This window comes from Ambystoma mexicanum, chromosome 4p, assembly GCF_040938575.1.
Source record: "Ambystoma mexicanum isolate Mex_15411 chromosome 4p, UKY_AmexF1_1, whole genome shotgun sequence".
Taxonomy (NCBI): Eukaryota; Metazoa; Chordata; class Amphibia; order Caudata; family Ambystomatidae; genus Ambystoma; species Ambystoma mexicanum.
This window is the reverse complement of record NC_090927.1, coordinates 1,162,994,282-1,163,010,371: the sequence shown is the minus strand read 5'-3', so window position 1 is coordinate 1,163,010,371 and position 16,090 is coordinate 1,162,994,282. Positions and strand designations below refer to the sequence as shown.

General features: G+C 43.7%; 1 protein-coding gene across 2 annotated transcripts in view; it reads right to left on the bottom strand.

Annotated features, from left to right (window-relative positions):
• The window catches only part of ESR1 (estrogen receptor 1), a 2,052,928-nt gene that overhangs the window by 136,927 nt on the left and 1,899,911 nt on the right, over positions 1-16,090 (bottom strand). Inside the window, exon 6 of one of the 2 annotated variants that reach the window (XM_069606778.1) lies at positions 13,074-13,162. In XM_069606778.1, the coding sequence (XP_069462879.1) occupies positions 13,074-13,162 (89 nt within the window). Of the gene's footprint in view, positions 1-13,028; positions 13,163-16,090 lie in introns of both variants that reach the window. The other variant, XM_069606777.1, reaches the window with a different exon arrangement.

The window sequence follows — 16,090 nt, the reverse complement described above, 5'->3', positions numbered from 1 at the left end:
GTAGGCAGAAAATGTGTTCCAGAAAGATTCCAGCTAGCTCTGATGAGGACGGTAGTTTATGCAGGGGTGTAAAGTGAGCCATGTGAGTGAACAAGTCAATGGTAACCATGATAGTCGTGTATCCCCTGGAAGGTGGCAATTCCACAATGAAGTCTGTAGCGATGAATTCCCATGGTCTTGTTGGTAAAGTAGGTTGTAGTAGGAGACCTGCTAGTCTCTTGTTATTGTGTTTGTTCTGACTACAAATAGAACAGGCTTGGATGTACAGTTGTACGTTTGTCTTCATTCTAGACCACCAAAATTGTCTTTGTATAAGACGGAGGGTGTTGGTGATGCCACGATGTCCAGAATGAAGGGTATCATGGCAGAGGTTGATTATCCTTTGTTGTAATTTCTGTGTGGGGATGACTAGAGCATTATCCTTGAACACATATCCTTCCTTCATTCTTAGATTCCATTGATTCTTCCTTGAAATATCCTTCCAGAGTTCAGAGCATTGGGTTTGTATCCGAATTTCTTCGAGGAGACTGACTGCTTGGGCTACAAAAATCGTGTGGGGAAACATCTTGGGATAGGTCCGGTCTTCAATTGTTTTGTAGTCAGGATGTCAGGATAAGGCATCAGCAATTATGTTCTGTGATCTGGGGACATGGTGGATGTGGAACTGGTACTTGGCAAAGAAGAAGGCCCAACGGGCCTGACAACTGTTTCTACACTCCAAGGATTGTAGAACTTGAAGATTCCGATGGTCCGTGCGGACCTGGACTGGATGTCTCGCTCCCAGGAGTAGGTGTCACCATTCGGTGAAGGCTTGACGGATGGCTAACAGTTCCTTTTCCAGGACAGAGTAATGTGTCTCACTGGGAGTCAGAGTTCTTGAAAGATAAGCAATGGGGTGTTCCATCTTGTCCTCAAACTCTTGCTTCAGCACTGCTCCTATGGCGTAGTTAGAGGCATCCATCTCCACTATGAATGAATCAATTTATGTCGGGTAGTGCTAGGATGGGGGCTTGAGTAAACTCTATCTTTAAACGTTGGAATGCCTTGTCTTGAGGTGTAGGCCAGAGAAAGGGAGTGTCTTTCTTCAAGAGTGCAATGATCGGCTGAACAATCTCATAAAAGGTGGGTATGAACTTCCGGTAGAAATTGGCTAGCCCCAGGAAGGATTGAACTTGTTTCACAGAAGTGGGAGCCGGCCAGGATAATATGGCTTTTACCTTTGACTAACTGATCCATACGAATTCCTTCTGGACTAAGGACAAATCCTAGGTAATGAACAGAGGTCACATTAAACAGGCATTTCTCGGGTTTGGCTAGGAGTGTATGTTCACGTAGTCATTGTAAAACAGCCGTAACATGTTCTTCATGCCTTACAAGGTCCTTGGAATAGATCAGGATATCGTCCAGGTAGACGATGACGAAGATGAACAGCATATCGGAGAACACCCTATCCATGAAACGTTGAAAGACGGCAGGGGCAATAGCAAGTCCAAAAGGCATTACCAGATATTCAAAGTATGCAAAGGGTGTTCGAAAGGCTGTTTTCCATTCGTCTCCTTCCCTGATACGGATCAGATGATAGGCACCCCTGAGATCCAGTTTCGTGACGATTACAGCTCCTCTCACCGCTACCAGGATATCCGAGATCAAGGGTAAAGGGTAGCGGTCCTTGAGGGTGCATTGATTTAATCCACAATAATCGAGGCAAGGTCTAAGTTCGTTGGTGTCCTTCTTGGGAACAAAAAACAGTGAGGCTCCAGCTGGTGATTTCGATGGTCTTATGGTGCCATTTTCTAGGTTGGTATCCAAGTATTCTCGTAGTGCTCTCTTTTCAGGTTTGGATAGGATGAACATCCTCCCAAAGGGAATCACTGCTGAGGGTTCTGTGTCTATGGCGCAGTCTTCAGGTCTGTGAGGGGGTAGAGCCTGGACTATGGCAGTTGAGAACACATCAGTATAACTCTGATAGGCCTTTGGAACCGATACGATATTGGAAACCATGAGTGGAACTTGCTGATCTATTGATGGTTCTTTGGAAGGTGTCACGGATGATTCCAGGAATAGACAGTGAGACATACAAAACTCAGATCCAAGAAATAAGGATCCTGCTGCCCAGTTGATATAAGGATTATGCTTCTGTAACCAGGGCATACCCAGGACCAGGGGATAATGAGCAGACTTAATGATGTCAAATCTGATCAGCTCTTGGTGATGGTTTATTGAAAGTTGGATCTCTTTAGTCTGCAGGCTTATAGGCCCTGAAGTAAGGGGTCTTCCATCGATCGCTTCCACCGGTTGCATAGTACTTTGTGTCTCGTATGGAATGTGGTGACACGTAACCCAATCTTGATCAAAGAATACTCCCATAGCTCCGCAGTCAACCAAGGCCAAAATGGAGTACGTCTTATTCTTGGATGGCGATAGAAGGGCCTGTACAATCACTAGGCTGTTTTGTCCAGGAGAGTTCAAGGATGGAATAGACGTGGAGCAAACATCTCTCTCCCAAAGCCTTCTTCCATCTACGATCCAGAGCTGGCGTTTCCCGAATGCCGACGAGCGGATAGAGGGCATTCTCTAACCAGGTGTTTATCCGAGGCACAGTACATGCATAGCCCCGTATGAATCCTTCTCATCCTTTCATGCGGGGATATGGGTCCACGGAAGACTCCTATCTGCATAGGTTCTGGTTCAGTAGCTGACCCTGGATTTGTGTCAGTCTTGGAGGTAATCTCAAAGGATGCCTTCGGGGGGGTTACTTTGGATTTCCTTTTTTCTGCCTTTCTTTCCTGGATACGAAAATCTATTTCCATGGCAAGGTCCAAAAGGGCCTGTAACAAGCTTGGGAGAGCCACTCTGGCCAATTCATCTTTGATCTCCTCATTCAGTCCCCTTCTGAAAAGTGTAAAACTTGCTTCAGGAGACCAGTCAGCTTCCTTGGTCAATTGCTTGAATCGGGTTACATACGTAAGCATATCCTGGGATCCTTGATGAAAGTGTAGCAGGCGCTCATGGGCACTATAGACCTGCTCATGGCGGTCAAACATGTTTTTAAGGGCTTGTATGAAACCGTCGTAGTCATTCAGGAGGGCATCGCCAGAATTGACTAAGGGCGTAGCCCAAGTTAGAGCATTTCCGGAAAGGTGTGAAATTATGAAGCCAACCTTAGCCCTAGGGGTTGAAAAGTAGTAGGGCTTAAAAGTAAAGTGAACCAAACAAGAATCAAGGAATCCACAAAGGGTTTTTGCCGACCCATCGTATTTGTCAACAATGCCGACCAGCAATATGCTTTCCTTTGTGGCAGAATCACGAGATAGAACTAATTGTTTGAGAGCGGCGTTTTCCGCCTTTAAATCTTGTACCTCGGTCGTTAGTTCTTGCATGCCACGCATGAGATCCTGAACAGGCGCTTCCATGTCAGCTTCGACTTCGGTCGTTTGGCGTCTCAAACTGTCACAGATTTCCCCCTTTCTCACCTGGGAGCGATCCTTGTAGGATTGCTTGGGCGGTGCCTTCTTACGCACGGACCTGGTCTTGTATAAGCCTGCGTGAGCCTCTTCTGGCTCCAGCGTGCGTTCAGAGCTTCAGGATTCAGACACTCCAGGATCCAGGAACCAAGAGGGTAAGCACACAGCACACGAGTCCGGGAAACAAGGAGGAAGGAAGAGGGTAATGGGAATGGAATTAGGAGGTCCAGGAACAAGGACAACAGGGTAGTGAACTACAGAGCACACGTCTAGTCGCTGCATGCAGTAGCATTGAGACGCGCGGGCCCGCGGGGGAGTGGCCTATTTGTAAATACGCTACGTCTGACGTAAGGACAAGGACGATGTTGCACGTTAGACGGCTATGTTGGGAGTATCAAGGAGTGCTAGCCCCGTTGTGACAAGGACCAAGAGGTCCAAAAGGGGCGTGTTCTGTGGATCATGACAAACCATACCTGTTGCGTCGACATGCACCTACCTTGTCACCAACACACACTCACCTCACCACGTATGCACAGCCTTGACAAAGACTTCGGTCGAAACACGTGTTGGCTTTTCTCACATGCACCTAGCATATCGTGCTAGGCCACTGGATCTCTACTACAACCAACAATAAACTTTACATGTGAACACTAAGTGCTGCAAACTTCTTCCAACCAGCAATCACAAAAAATGGTTCCAACCACATTCCAGCACCATTGATAAACAAGGTTTGCATACTTACCCATATGAAATTTGCTTAGCACTTTGGTGTTGGAATGCCATAGTTGGTGGGACCACACCAATTTCCCTCTAAGCTGTGCACCTGTGCGCTTGCCCAGCTAGGAAGTATTTTAGCAGCGCACACAGACAGTTCCCATCTTCTCAAGAAGTAATAAGGCATAAACCACAGCAGTTATCTGGCATTTGATTTCTCTCCTAATAAAACTAAATTATACTAACTAGTCTTGATATTCTGGTCTTGACTATTAACATTACACTACTATGAAAGCGTGACCTTAAAACCCCTCCTAAAACCGAATTCCCCCTCGGGATGTTAAAACGAATATGAAAAGGTTACTTCATGAACAGATCTAACTCAGAAATGCCCACATACTTCAAAGAAGTAACCTTCAATTCCCACTAATGATTCCTATACTTGACTCTAACACACGTCCACCTTGTACCTATTGTTAACCTCTGTCCCCGTCCACATTTAGATAATACCGGACAACCTTGCCTCTGCCTATGTGGGCTCTGTAAAAAGTTAACAGATGTGTACCTACATCCACTTGTTTTATGTTTGTTGTAATATGAATAACATTAAAGCACTTGCATTTGTTTTACTCATGGTGCCTTAGTAAAAGCATCATCCACACTATATAACCCAACTGTGAGCTCAAACATCAGATACTAACTATTAAGTAAGCAGGCTACTTGGATGTGTAACATCACCCCATGTTGCTTATTTGTGCATATGTCACACAAACACTTTCAAACGGTACCCTTGCAAGTTAATGTATCATTAAAATAAAATGTTAATTTGCCCTCTAAGGTTTTTGAGTAAGCAAATGTCAAACCCGGTCTTCTACTTTAGCACTGCAAACATTACCCTATAAGTGGAGGACAGCATTGCAATATCATTAACTTGGCCTGTAAGGGCTAACAGGCAAAGATTATGCCTGGAATTACTCGTACATTGTATTAGGGCAACAGATATTCAGAAAGCTAGCACACCTTTTCGCACAATTTGCATCCTTTCCAAGTTTTCAGAGTTTCTTGGGCATGGACCCTAACAGATTATACAGAAGCTCTTTGCCATTAAAAAAAAAATGTTTCACTGAGCACTTGTATAATTCTACCCAATAATATTATGGTGGGGTATTTTGCAAACAATCTTGTCTGCATTGCAAAAAAATTGCGTACATGCAGGTTCATGCCATTTTCTTAAACTGTCCATGCAATCACTGGGAGGTTTTAAACATATTTTGCTTGCAAAGTATTGTGGGCATGCACATATCTCAGTGTGTTTTACTGCTGCAATCCCTCACTTTTTAAGGTGCACTTCCAACTAGTATTAGAGGTTAGCACAGGAGCTGTCAAGGGCTTGGGGGGACAGACCCAAGAAAACACTCCTTGGGGGTGAAGAACACATTTTCAATTTTCAAAAAGTCAGATGTTTCAGCAGTACAGCACAGTGAAGGAAATGTTTGTTTGCTGAACAATACGAAACCCTAGGAAACTGCACCTTCTGTTTCTTTCCGTGCTCATTAGCTGAGGTCTTTTCAAAATAATCACGTGTTCTGTGTTTAGTACCCTTAGCATCCCCATCCATCTTGTTTAACTGATAAAAGTGAATTGCAGAAGAGGGGTCTCTAGCACAGACGATGGAACTCAAACTGTTATACCTCTGATAATGCTGCTCTTAACATAAAAGACAAATGCATGTGCTTTTCATCCACAGGTTGCATGAGGAACCTCAGTAAGGCTCTTGTTGAATTTCTATCTAGGCTGTACTGAGGAAGGGATTGCAAAACCACAGGCTGTATTATGTGCCCTGTCCTTTCACTTCCTATGTCAGGAAGCAAATGATTTTTCAGTGTGTCAAATAATTTGCTTTGCCAATAGGGATACTTTATGCGTATCAAAAGATGTTCTTTCCCCTTATAATTCCTCTTGAAATCAGGCAGTAATATTAGTAGAGTTCCTTCCTATGCCACTTCTCTGCTAGCCACTGCTTTGAAAATATTAATGGCTCTTTGTGAGTTTAAGAAGGGTGATACATGAATATGTTCATTGTTTGCCATTTTTGTTGGGCACAGTTTCCTGTTTTTAGGGAGTAAAAATGGATGGCGGTGTGCCTCTTAGCTGCAAGACTGGTTTTGAGAAAGTGTTGTCACCGCTCCTTACACAGGACAATGTAGTGCGGATGCTAAGTAGTGGCACAGGAATTCTTAACATATTCTGTGGTGCACTCATTCTGATGCAATGTTCATCCTTACACAAATTATGTTCTCATGTCCTTTGAATTACTTCATTATAGTGGAGATTCTTTTTAGTTGGCATTACTCCATCTGCAATTATTGTATCCTGTCTGAATTCTTTGCCAGCCACATCAGTAATGAGTGATCTTTTTTTGTAATAGAGTTTTTTTTCCAATGGCATAAAACACTAACAGCCTGATTCATGGAATTATTTGCGTGAAAAACGCAGATTTGCGCGCCTTTCTGCCCGAAAATCCCTGTTTGAAGTATGGGGATTTTTGAGCAGAAAGGCATGCAAATCTGCGTTTTTCACGCAAATAATTCCATGAATCAGGCAGTTAATGCAGGGGTCAAAATGTCAAGTTGCAAGCTGGTAGCCAGCCATAAAAAGACACTCACCACTTTAATTCTACACATACACACAGCACACCATTTCTTACTCCCCAAGAGTCAAACACAACTAGCCATGGCTAGTGGCGAGTACTCATTTCACACCCTGCTGAATGCAATGTCTCAGAAGGAGTACCTTTGCTAGGCACTGAGTCAGATCCTTAAGTCTCAGACTGGTTGACACTTCAAGTAAATCATTTTTAGTCTATCTTTGGAAAAGTTAAGCAAATTACACTGTTTACACTGATTTTTAAAGAGTTGCAATAGCTGGAAAGGAAAACCTGCCTTACAAACGCTTTGAATTGATAACTCACTAACTATGCATGCTCGCAAAGTGTCTTACCTCGTTAGTTAGTTGTGCACATGGAAAATAATGAGCGCACAAAGGCCAGCCATTTCCGAACGTAGAGGAAAAATAATTATAGGGAACATTTGACCACACCCATTTGCAAATGGGAATTTCTCCTCTGTGAAGGGCACAGTGAGCAAAAAACACTGCTGTATACCTTTCTGAGTGGGATACATTACATGGAACAGATTATTTCAACCATGTCTGTGCTCTGTCGAGGGGAACCCGCACACCTTAAAGCTCCAAGCTAACTTAAGTTTAGCTACAGCGACTGCCTCCCAGGATGTCTCCTTGATAAGCTTCAATTCGAAAGGCTATTGTGATGAAGGAGCATCCCATAAATGAGCTACGCCCAAAAGACCTGACAAGCCTCTAATATGCCCAGACCAGGGCAAAGATGAAGCCGCACTCAAGGCCGACACTTCCTCGAGGTTGATCTCATAAAATGTATCCCACTCGGCAGCATGAATTCTGGCGCAACATAAAGTGGGCTTCATTGCCACCGCCTGAATGATGATGTTCACATAGTTCTTCATGCACCAGAATTGCAGGAGTATTGGCGGATTCTTAATAAGGTTCTAATACAAATATTTTCCACTGTTTGCGTATCCGCATAGAGGGTACATGCAAAGGCAATAGAGTTAAGGCCTTTTAGTGGGGGCAAAAACTGTGTCCCCCACAAACAATTAACTGAAACTGAGGATGCACCCCTGAGCCCCGATATAAGGGGTGGCCACTCTTCTCTAACTAGGGCTTTTAAGAGTCTGAGCAGGAAGATCCTATTTCCAGGATATTTTCTGGCTCCTTTACATCAGCCTCAAGCTGGTATCTTCTAAACAGGACTTTTTGGAATGATTTACTCATGTTTATAATGATGTATTGATGTCCACAATAAGGTGGAATTGGTTTTTCTTGTGTCATTATGCAAATGATGATGGCTTAACTTCACTCATTAGCCAGACACAGTCAGCCAATTCAGCTGTATTTTCTGTTTTGCAAACATATAGATCCCTCTTGGGACTAATATTGTTTCAAATTACATTGGATGTGCTTTTCCATTTCATGTTGAAACTGTTTTCGCACTTACTGTTTGTGTTTACTCACAACAATATTTTCTCTGTTGCTAGCTATTCCCCATATCATTATGTTCAAATGTTCATTTAGATGTTTTCACAATAACTGTTTAATTGTTGAAATAATTGCAAGTTGCTCTATTTTATTTAGCTTTTGTATCACTTTTTGATTTATCAGCGCTATATTAAGCCGGAATGTCCATTTCATGAATCTCAGACAATTTTCTTTTGCACAAAAAAAATTAAATACAAATTTGTTGTACGCTCTATTTACTTTTTCTTTTCTGCTTTTTGATTTTGGAATCATTGAGACCCTGAATACTCACAGGGCTTATGTTACAAAATATATACAGGTACCATAGATCTGTAAAAATATGTGATTAAATCACCACTTAAGGCAACATCTAAATAGCATAAGGTTTACTTACAAAGTTAAATAATTTCATACACGGCAACACATTTTTGTGTACTCTAGCTTGCTCCATTTTTGTTCCTGTTGTTTTGGAGTTCCTCTTTGTCTTACCATCCTATTTCCAGATGGTCATACCACTGAACAACTTATATGACTCTCGTGTGTCTAGGGGCAAGCTTCGTCCCCATAAGCATCTCCTTGGTCATGGAGTTGTTTCTCGCAAGTCCATTTCCTACTAAGTATTGTTCAAAGCTGCTCACCTGCTTCATATGACAATGTTCTGGTTTGCAACAGGAGCACAGCATTGTCCTCTAAGAGAAGGGTGGGGTTCTTAACAGTCTCCATCCTTGGGTCATCAGCACTCATCCCCCGTAACCATGCATCTACATCATTGATGAACAGGATAAATAGATAAGGGGCCCAATACACACTCCTGACACAATTGGAAACTTCTCTGTGATCTCACTACCATGGCCATGACTTACTGTTAGCAGAGCATTCCCCCACATGAGGCCCCCATCTTCTGCATCAAATGTAATCTGAAGAAACCCAGATAAAGCCAGTCTTCATAAGAATGTATATACTTGTCCCTAAGGAGCTTACCTCTTAAGTTCTACTCGACTGCCTCTAATCCCTTTCAGAACCCTCCATGTACTGAGGAGAGAACAGAGCCTTTTCCTAGCCATCTCACTGTCCTTCCTAGCATCACAGTGTTAAATATTTAGCTTATCGCATTCAGGAGTTGCATGAACATTTTGGAGTTTCACAAGATGGAAAAAGAGCGGTCTGAGAGATAAGAGGCCATCCAGTAGAAGTAGTAGACTACAATGTAATTGAAAACCTAGGAAGAGAGAGTTTGAAAGAGGGAGGAATAATCCACAGTGTCAAAGGTGGCAGAAAGATGAGTACAATGAGGATGGAGAAGTGTTGGGTGTGGTGAGCAGTGGTAAGAAAGTTGGAAACATGGGTAAGAGACGTTTCTGTGGATGGGTTGTGGTGGAACCTAGATTGTAGGAGAGTGTACAGCATGTTTATCCCAGGGTAGTTGATAATGCAGTTAAAGAAAACTCCCTCAATGGTTTTGGGGTGCAGGGGCTCAAGCAATACTAATTTGTAGAAAGAGGGATTGTTAGGGTCAGTAGCAGGCTTTTTTAAGATGATTATTATGTTGACTACCTTGCAGCAAGCTGGGAAGATGTCAGTTGATGAAGAAAGATAGAAGAGGGATGCAGTGACAATTCTTTCACTGTTTGGGGAGTAAAAGGATCAATAGGAGAGCAGGATGTGTTAGCTGAGAGCTGGATGAGTGTCAACCTGTCAGTAGAAGTCGGTGAGGAGTGGGATGGAGAAGCAAGAGTAAAGATTAAGAAGGAGAGAGAAGCAGGGAGACGGAGGGATACAATGGTGGACAGGGTGTCCCACAGTTTGGTAGTTTTAGAGAAGTAGGAGTCGAGGTAATTGGTTTAGAGGGAGGCAGAAATGCAGTGAAGTTTGAATGGCAAGCCAGGCCTGGAAGGTCATGAACAGCTTGTGAGGGGGTGAGCAGAGATCAGACGGAAGATCCCCATAGTTGGAAGATTTGACAGAGTCATGAATAGTGGCGAAGGCAAGGAGAGAGTCCTTGAAGGCAGAAAGAGGAGCCTTGGAGTGAGCTTTGCACCAGCAGCACAGGTGGAGCCTAAGGGGAGTGTTCAGTTGTTGTATCAGTGGAGGGGAGATCCATTATTGAGGGTAGTTTCAGGATGAAGTGAATGAGCAGACCGGACAGTGATATTCAAAGGGAGTAGACATTTCAGTTTTTTATTCAGTGAAGGTGAGTGTGATAGAATGTGTAAATGGTGGGGGTCCTGGAGAGAGGCCCTGACCTGGGAAAGCTAGAGGACCATGGTGCCAGATTTTAATGTTCAATTGGTGATAGAAAAGTGAGTGGGGAGTGAGAGCAGAGGGGAGACGGAATGGTGAAAATGATGAGTTAGTGGTCTCATTGACAGAGAAAGTAGAGGAGTCAAGAAAGGAGGATAGAAAACTACCTACAGTGCCATGAGTGTGGGTAGCAAGTGGGTCTAGTTGACCAGATAACGGCTGGGGACAGTGGAATCCATCTGTAATTGATGGGATTTGATCATGTTGGTTAGGTTGAGATCACTGAGGATTAAGAGGCATTATCTGGGAGATATTGAGGAGTAGGTCAACGTCTATAAAGAAAAGGTTGAGGGTGCTGTGGGTAGTAGATGAGTAGGCCAGTGGGGGGGTTTGAGAAGGAAGCTAGACAAGGATATTTTCAAAGTAGGAGTGTGGAAAGTCAGAGGGTTCAAGAGGGGTCAATGATGTGTCACTGCTGATCTTCAGAGCAGCAGCACCTCCTTTTATTGTGTGTCGAGGGGTGTGGGAGAAGGTAGTGCTGTCAGTATATAGGGCAGGCAGAGTGACAGTGTTGAGAGGGGGCATCCAAATTTCAGTGACAGGCGTCACAGAGAGTTTGGGGCGATGGGAGCCCAAGGGGTCAGAGAGAAAGGAGGTTTTGTCATGAAAGGATTGACCCTAGAGAGCTCACAATGGGAGAGAGAGAGGATGGAGGGCGTAGAGGTCCATTTATTGAAAGTGAGGAGTGAGAAAGATGAGGTTTGCATGTGTAGGTTGGGGTTAGCTATGACCCGGGTAGCTTTCAGAGGCGTAGGATATGATGGTGCTGGATGTATGCATAAGCCCGACGAGAGAGGACATTTAGAAGAAGAAGGATACTTGGTCCTAGTAAAGTTCGGAAAATTGGTTGAGGCTGATATGTACACATCCTACGTGAATCAAAGATGTGTTATATATTGTCTATCACTCACTGATGCTTCACCCTTTATTGGTTATATTGAAATGCTGCAAAAGAACAAACACATTTTGTCATATGATGTTTTGCTTAAAGGTCTGAAGAGATGTTTTCCTTTAAGAGGAATGTTGGCTAATGTTCAATGTAAAACAGCATTGGCAATGCCAACATTTTTATTACAGCCAAAGCAAGTTTACGCCTCCAATTAAGTCAATAACTCTGAGAAGACTGCTTTTGAAAAAACCGTGGCAGGTACTTTGAGCACAAGGTCTGATGATAAGGCTGGATAAAGCTAGCTCACATATATCCCATGAGGATGTGTTTTGAGTGGGGAGGGGCACGAAGTGAGAGGGAATGGCCATAGGGATTAGCATGGCCATGGGCAGTCAATGGATAGGTAAATAACCTACAAGCCATGCGTCCCTCCTCATATGTGGTTTCTCCCTAGCAGTACTCTAATGCAATAGTTTTGGCTTATACCACCTAATAGCCAACACTAAAATCAACACACGGATGTCCGTGATTTCACCAAATCCACTTCACCTAAAGGTGAAATCCTGGAAAAAAATGTCTTTGAATGTTTTTTTTATTATGCGGGACGAGACCCCTTGCACTCCCTTTCCACTTCCCCCCTACCATATCCTATCTCCTTACGCCACCCCATCTCTGTTTTAAAATGTACCCACTTAACTTACCAATTAGAAGAAAAAAAATTCAAAGACTTCTGATAAGGTGAATTTGGGTTCGGTGAAATGTACGGTACCGTCAACACACTTTCCAAGCATCACGTGTACGATAAAAGCATTCTGTGCTGCCCCTGAATATAAAGGAACTTGTAGAAACAACAGGACACACAAATTGAATCATTTGACACCACCAGAAAACACTGTGATCAATACATAAGAAGTATCGCTTGGCTATATGTTTGTAATCTAAGGAGTGAAATGGAGAATGGCTGACCATCGGCAACGTTAGCAGTTCATTGGCTGGTGATCAGCACCACTTTCTGAAGCTCAGGGAATCCAACAAGGATTTTCTAAAAAGTGATGTGTGGGAAACAAGATGGTACTCCCCCATTCAGTGCTTTGATAAGCAACACAACAATACTAATCTTGCAACGAAGCAAATTCGTTATGCGACCCAAAACACAAATGCACATGTTCTAATGGGCAGCGTTAATACCCACCACATTGTTGCATTGCACATTAACTTAAACATAACTACAGCTTTTGTAAATGAGGTTCTATGTAGCGGGCATGGATCTAATCAATTTTGATCAACATATATAATCTCTTATCAGAAGGGAACGAGATTTAGCTGCCAATGTGTACTGCCTTTCAAACATGCAAGAAAATTGAGGACATCACAGTGGGATTAATTCATGAAGTACATTGTATTAATGTGCTGTGCTCTGTGTGCACGGCCGCAGTGCAAAATGTAAAAAAACAGGAAGCTTAAAAAAAAAAGATCAGGAATGTATCAAGCTAGCCTCACCAAGTTAAACCCTTCTTGTACATGCCACAGTGTTAAGAGCCGCTCACCAGAGTTGAGTAGAATGATGGATTTGAGGCACATGAATTCCTCACCCTCAAGTTTCATCATGCGAAATCGAGCCGCCGTGGCCACCAGCATGTCGAAGATCTCCACAAAGCCCTCCACACACCTTCCCTGGTTCCTGCATGGAGAGAAATAGGTAATGACTTACAGCATTTCGTAGAGCAATCTTTACATGACAACAACCGCTCTCTCGCCTTTATATTTTTGCATTACTGAATGACCGCTGGAATCCACAAACAGATTGTAAAACTGCTGGAGACGGACAATGTGTTGAGCAAGACATACGTGTCTTTTTACACACATCTTTTTTATGATTTGGAAGAAGATACATTTCTCCAGTTGCACATCAACCTTTTACATGATATCTCTTGGATTCGGATTGAAAGCATTTGTGTTCCTTTATTTTTCTGTGCTCCTTTGTCAACTTAGCATGTTCTCTTTCTGTTTGGTGTTTGTGTCACCAAGTGACATGTCAACAAGCCTTGGAAATTGGGTGGGGACATTTGAAGAATAGATTCTCTCAGGTACATACGGAACAAACATATGGAGGATTTCTCAGAAGATTCTACCACCAAGAACTCATCAACGGGGAAAATTGTTCTCCGAAAAAGTGATTCCCTCACAATGAACTGATGAAATTAGTGCACGTCCTCTATCATCCCAACTGCTTCTAAAGGGCTGACCTCCACCAAGTGACAGATAATATTATAAAGAAAGAAGTGTGTTTGGCTAAAAAAGAAGATTCGAGTCAGGACTTCCTTTTGACCAAATATTATATAATATGCATGATAGCCCAGAGCAATAAAGGACCCATGCAAAGGCACTGTCAGAGTAGCGGGAAATTACCCCGCGGGAAGGATATTGGGAAACAGCAAAGTGATTTTGCACAACAATAGGCAAGTGATTCTGCCGGATTTTTGTTACTGGTGCAAAAACGTTGACAGTGGCATTCCTTCTTCATATATTTTGTTAAAGGGGGAGTGCCCCAATGTATCCCCTTTACTCTTTCCCCGACTTATACCCCATCCCAATACCCCCGTATAGTGTAGTAAAGGAGATTGCCACAGTAAGCCATTTTGCCACTGGCAAAGCCAAGAGTGGCATGAAGACCCAGCACGGCTAAGCCAGACTTACAGAGAAGAAACTGGCGGAGAAGATTCACAGAATAAAAACATCACTCATGTCCACTTCAAATGTGTCATTTACACGAGAGACATGTTCCAGATACACAAACATAGACTGAAGTGCACATGATTCAAATATCCTGCAGTAGAGGGGCTCCATACAATTGGCACACAAGGTTCCAGGGGCGTTTGAATATGTGTACTTGTATTTATTTAATAGTAAGGCTGTCATTAGTATCAGAAATGAAGAACACCCTACACCTTAGATATGGTTGAGGCAGCCCCTTTGTGGGGATCCGTCACAAGTTACAATGTTTGAGTGGAACAGAGTGGACCAGAGGGTTGGAGAGGTGATGTAAAGGAGCAGGGCCAGCTGAGAATGACTAGGGCATAGGGCCACTCGCACTTCTATTTCCCTTTGTAAATCTGGTGCATTTCACTTGTGTGTAAATTGCACTTCTTAAGTGCGCTCCGAGTAGCTTGCATGCATCACGGCACATTACAAATACCCAGCAAATAAATATATAAGTAAGTGCACTGTGCTGAGGAGAAGAATTCTATTTTAACTGGAACGCTTACCTGCGTTCATCTTGTTTTAAACAGCACTGTGAGCTTGCTGCAGCTCTTGCTGTTGAATCCCCTGCTTCCTGGAGGAGGCGGGATCATCCGCATCACGTGATTGATCACGTGACTTCGGGCCGTGCATAAATTGCAACTCGAGCAGGCTGAGCGGCATGCACTGTGCTGAGGAGAAGAATTCTATTTTAACTGGAACGCTTACCTGCTTTCATCTTGTTTTAAACAGCACTGAGAGCTTGCTGTAGCTCTTGCTGTTGAATCCCCTGCTTCCTGGAAGAGGCGGGATCATCCGCATCACGTGACTGATCACGTGACTTTGGCCATGCATAAATTACAACCCGAGCCACCCTTGCGACGTTAAGCTCTTCGGAGGCAAGGCCACTGGCTGTTGTGCGGCTGCTAGGCGCTGGTAGCGCGTGCATTTCGGCGTTCACAGTAAGAAGAGAAAGCTGTGGCTCCCCATTTAGCGCGTTGTCATGACGCCTTGCATTACATAAGTCGGTAATGTACAGCTGTACGTAATTTGACACTCTTAGTAACCCATATCAGCTCTATTGGGAGTTTCGTGTGATCAGGATTAGCGAACAGCGGGAGACTGCGGGGCTAGACCCTTTGATCCCAGTCGCTTCTTGGCCACATACAACGAGTTGTTGTTGATCACTTGTATTGTGCCTGTAAGTCAGGATATCTGTTGCAGTGTGAGGGTATTAGTCCAAGCAGAGTCACCCCCATTGTGTGAAGGTTGCTGAGGAGCCGAAGTAACAGGTGTGGTTCCTCTGTGTCTCCCCGTGTTCTTTGATCAAAAGAAGAGCAAATCTGGTTTGGCTGTTATGCTGACCAGATCTACGACCTTGGGCATGTCTCTGAAAGATCATTCTCCATTGCTTACAGCTATCTGCAATGATACGGCCTTGCCAGTCCAGTGTGAGTGTGTGACTCCGGCACGGGGACCAGCTAAAAAAGGCACAACGGTGAATGGGGATATTCGAATGTTTTGCAGCGGTTCACTATCAGCCCACAGAGCAAAGCGGGCTGTGGCCAGTGTTCAGGTACAGATGACTGGGGGTGTTTGTAGTGTGGAACTTTCAAATGCAAGGCCTGCACTAGATACTGCCGGCCTAACATTAGGTACAACTCCTGTTTTATTACTGGCTACTGCGCAACAAAACTTCCGCCCACTTGATTCATCTATCTCTGACACGGCTCTGTTAGACTCACTAACTCAAGGATTGACTCTTCCCACTGCCATACCAAGTTTACCACAAGCGGCAGGGGATGCTGCCATTATTGACTTGGATATGAATGTTTCAGCATTCTCTGACAGATGTATGTTGGACAATCTG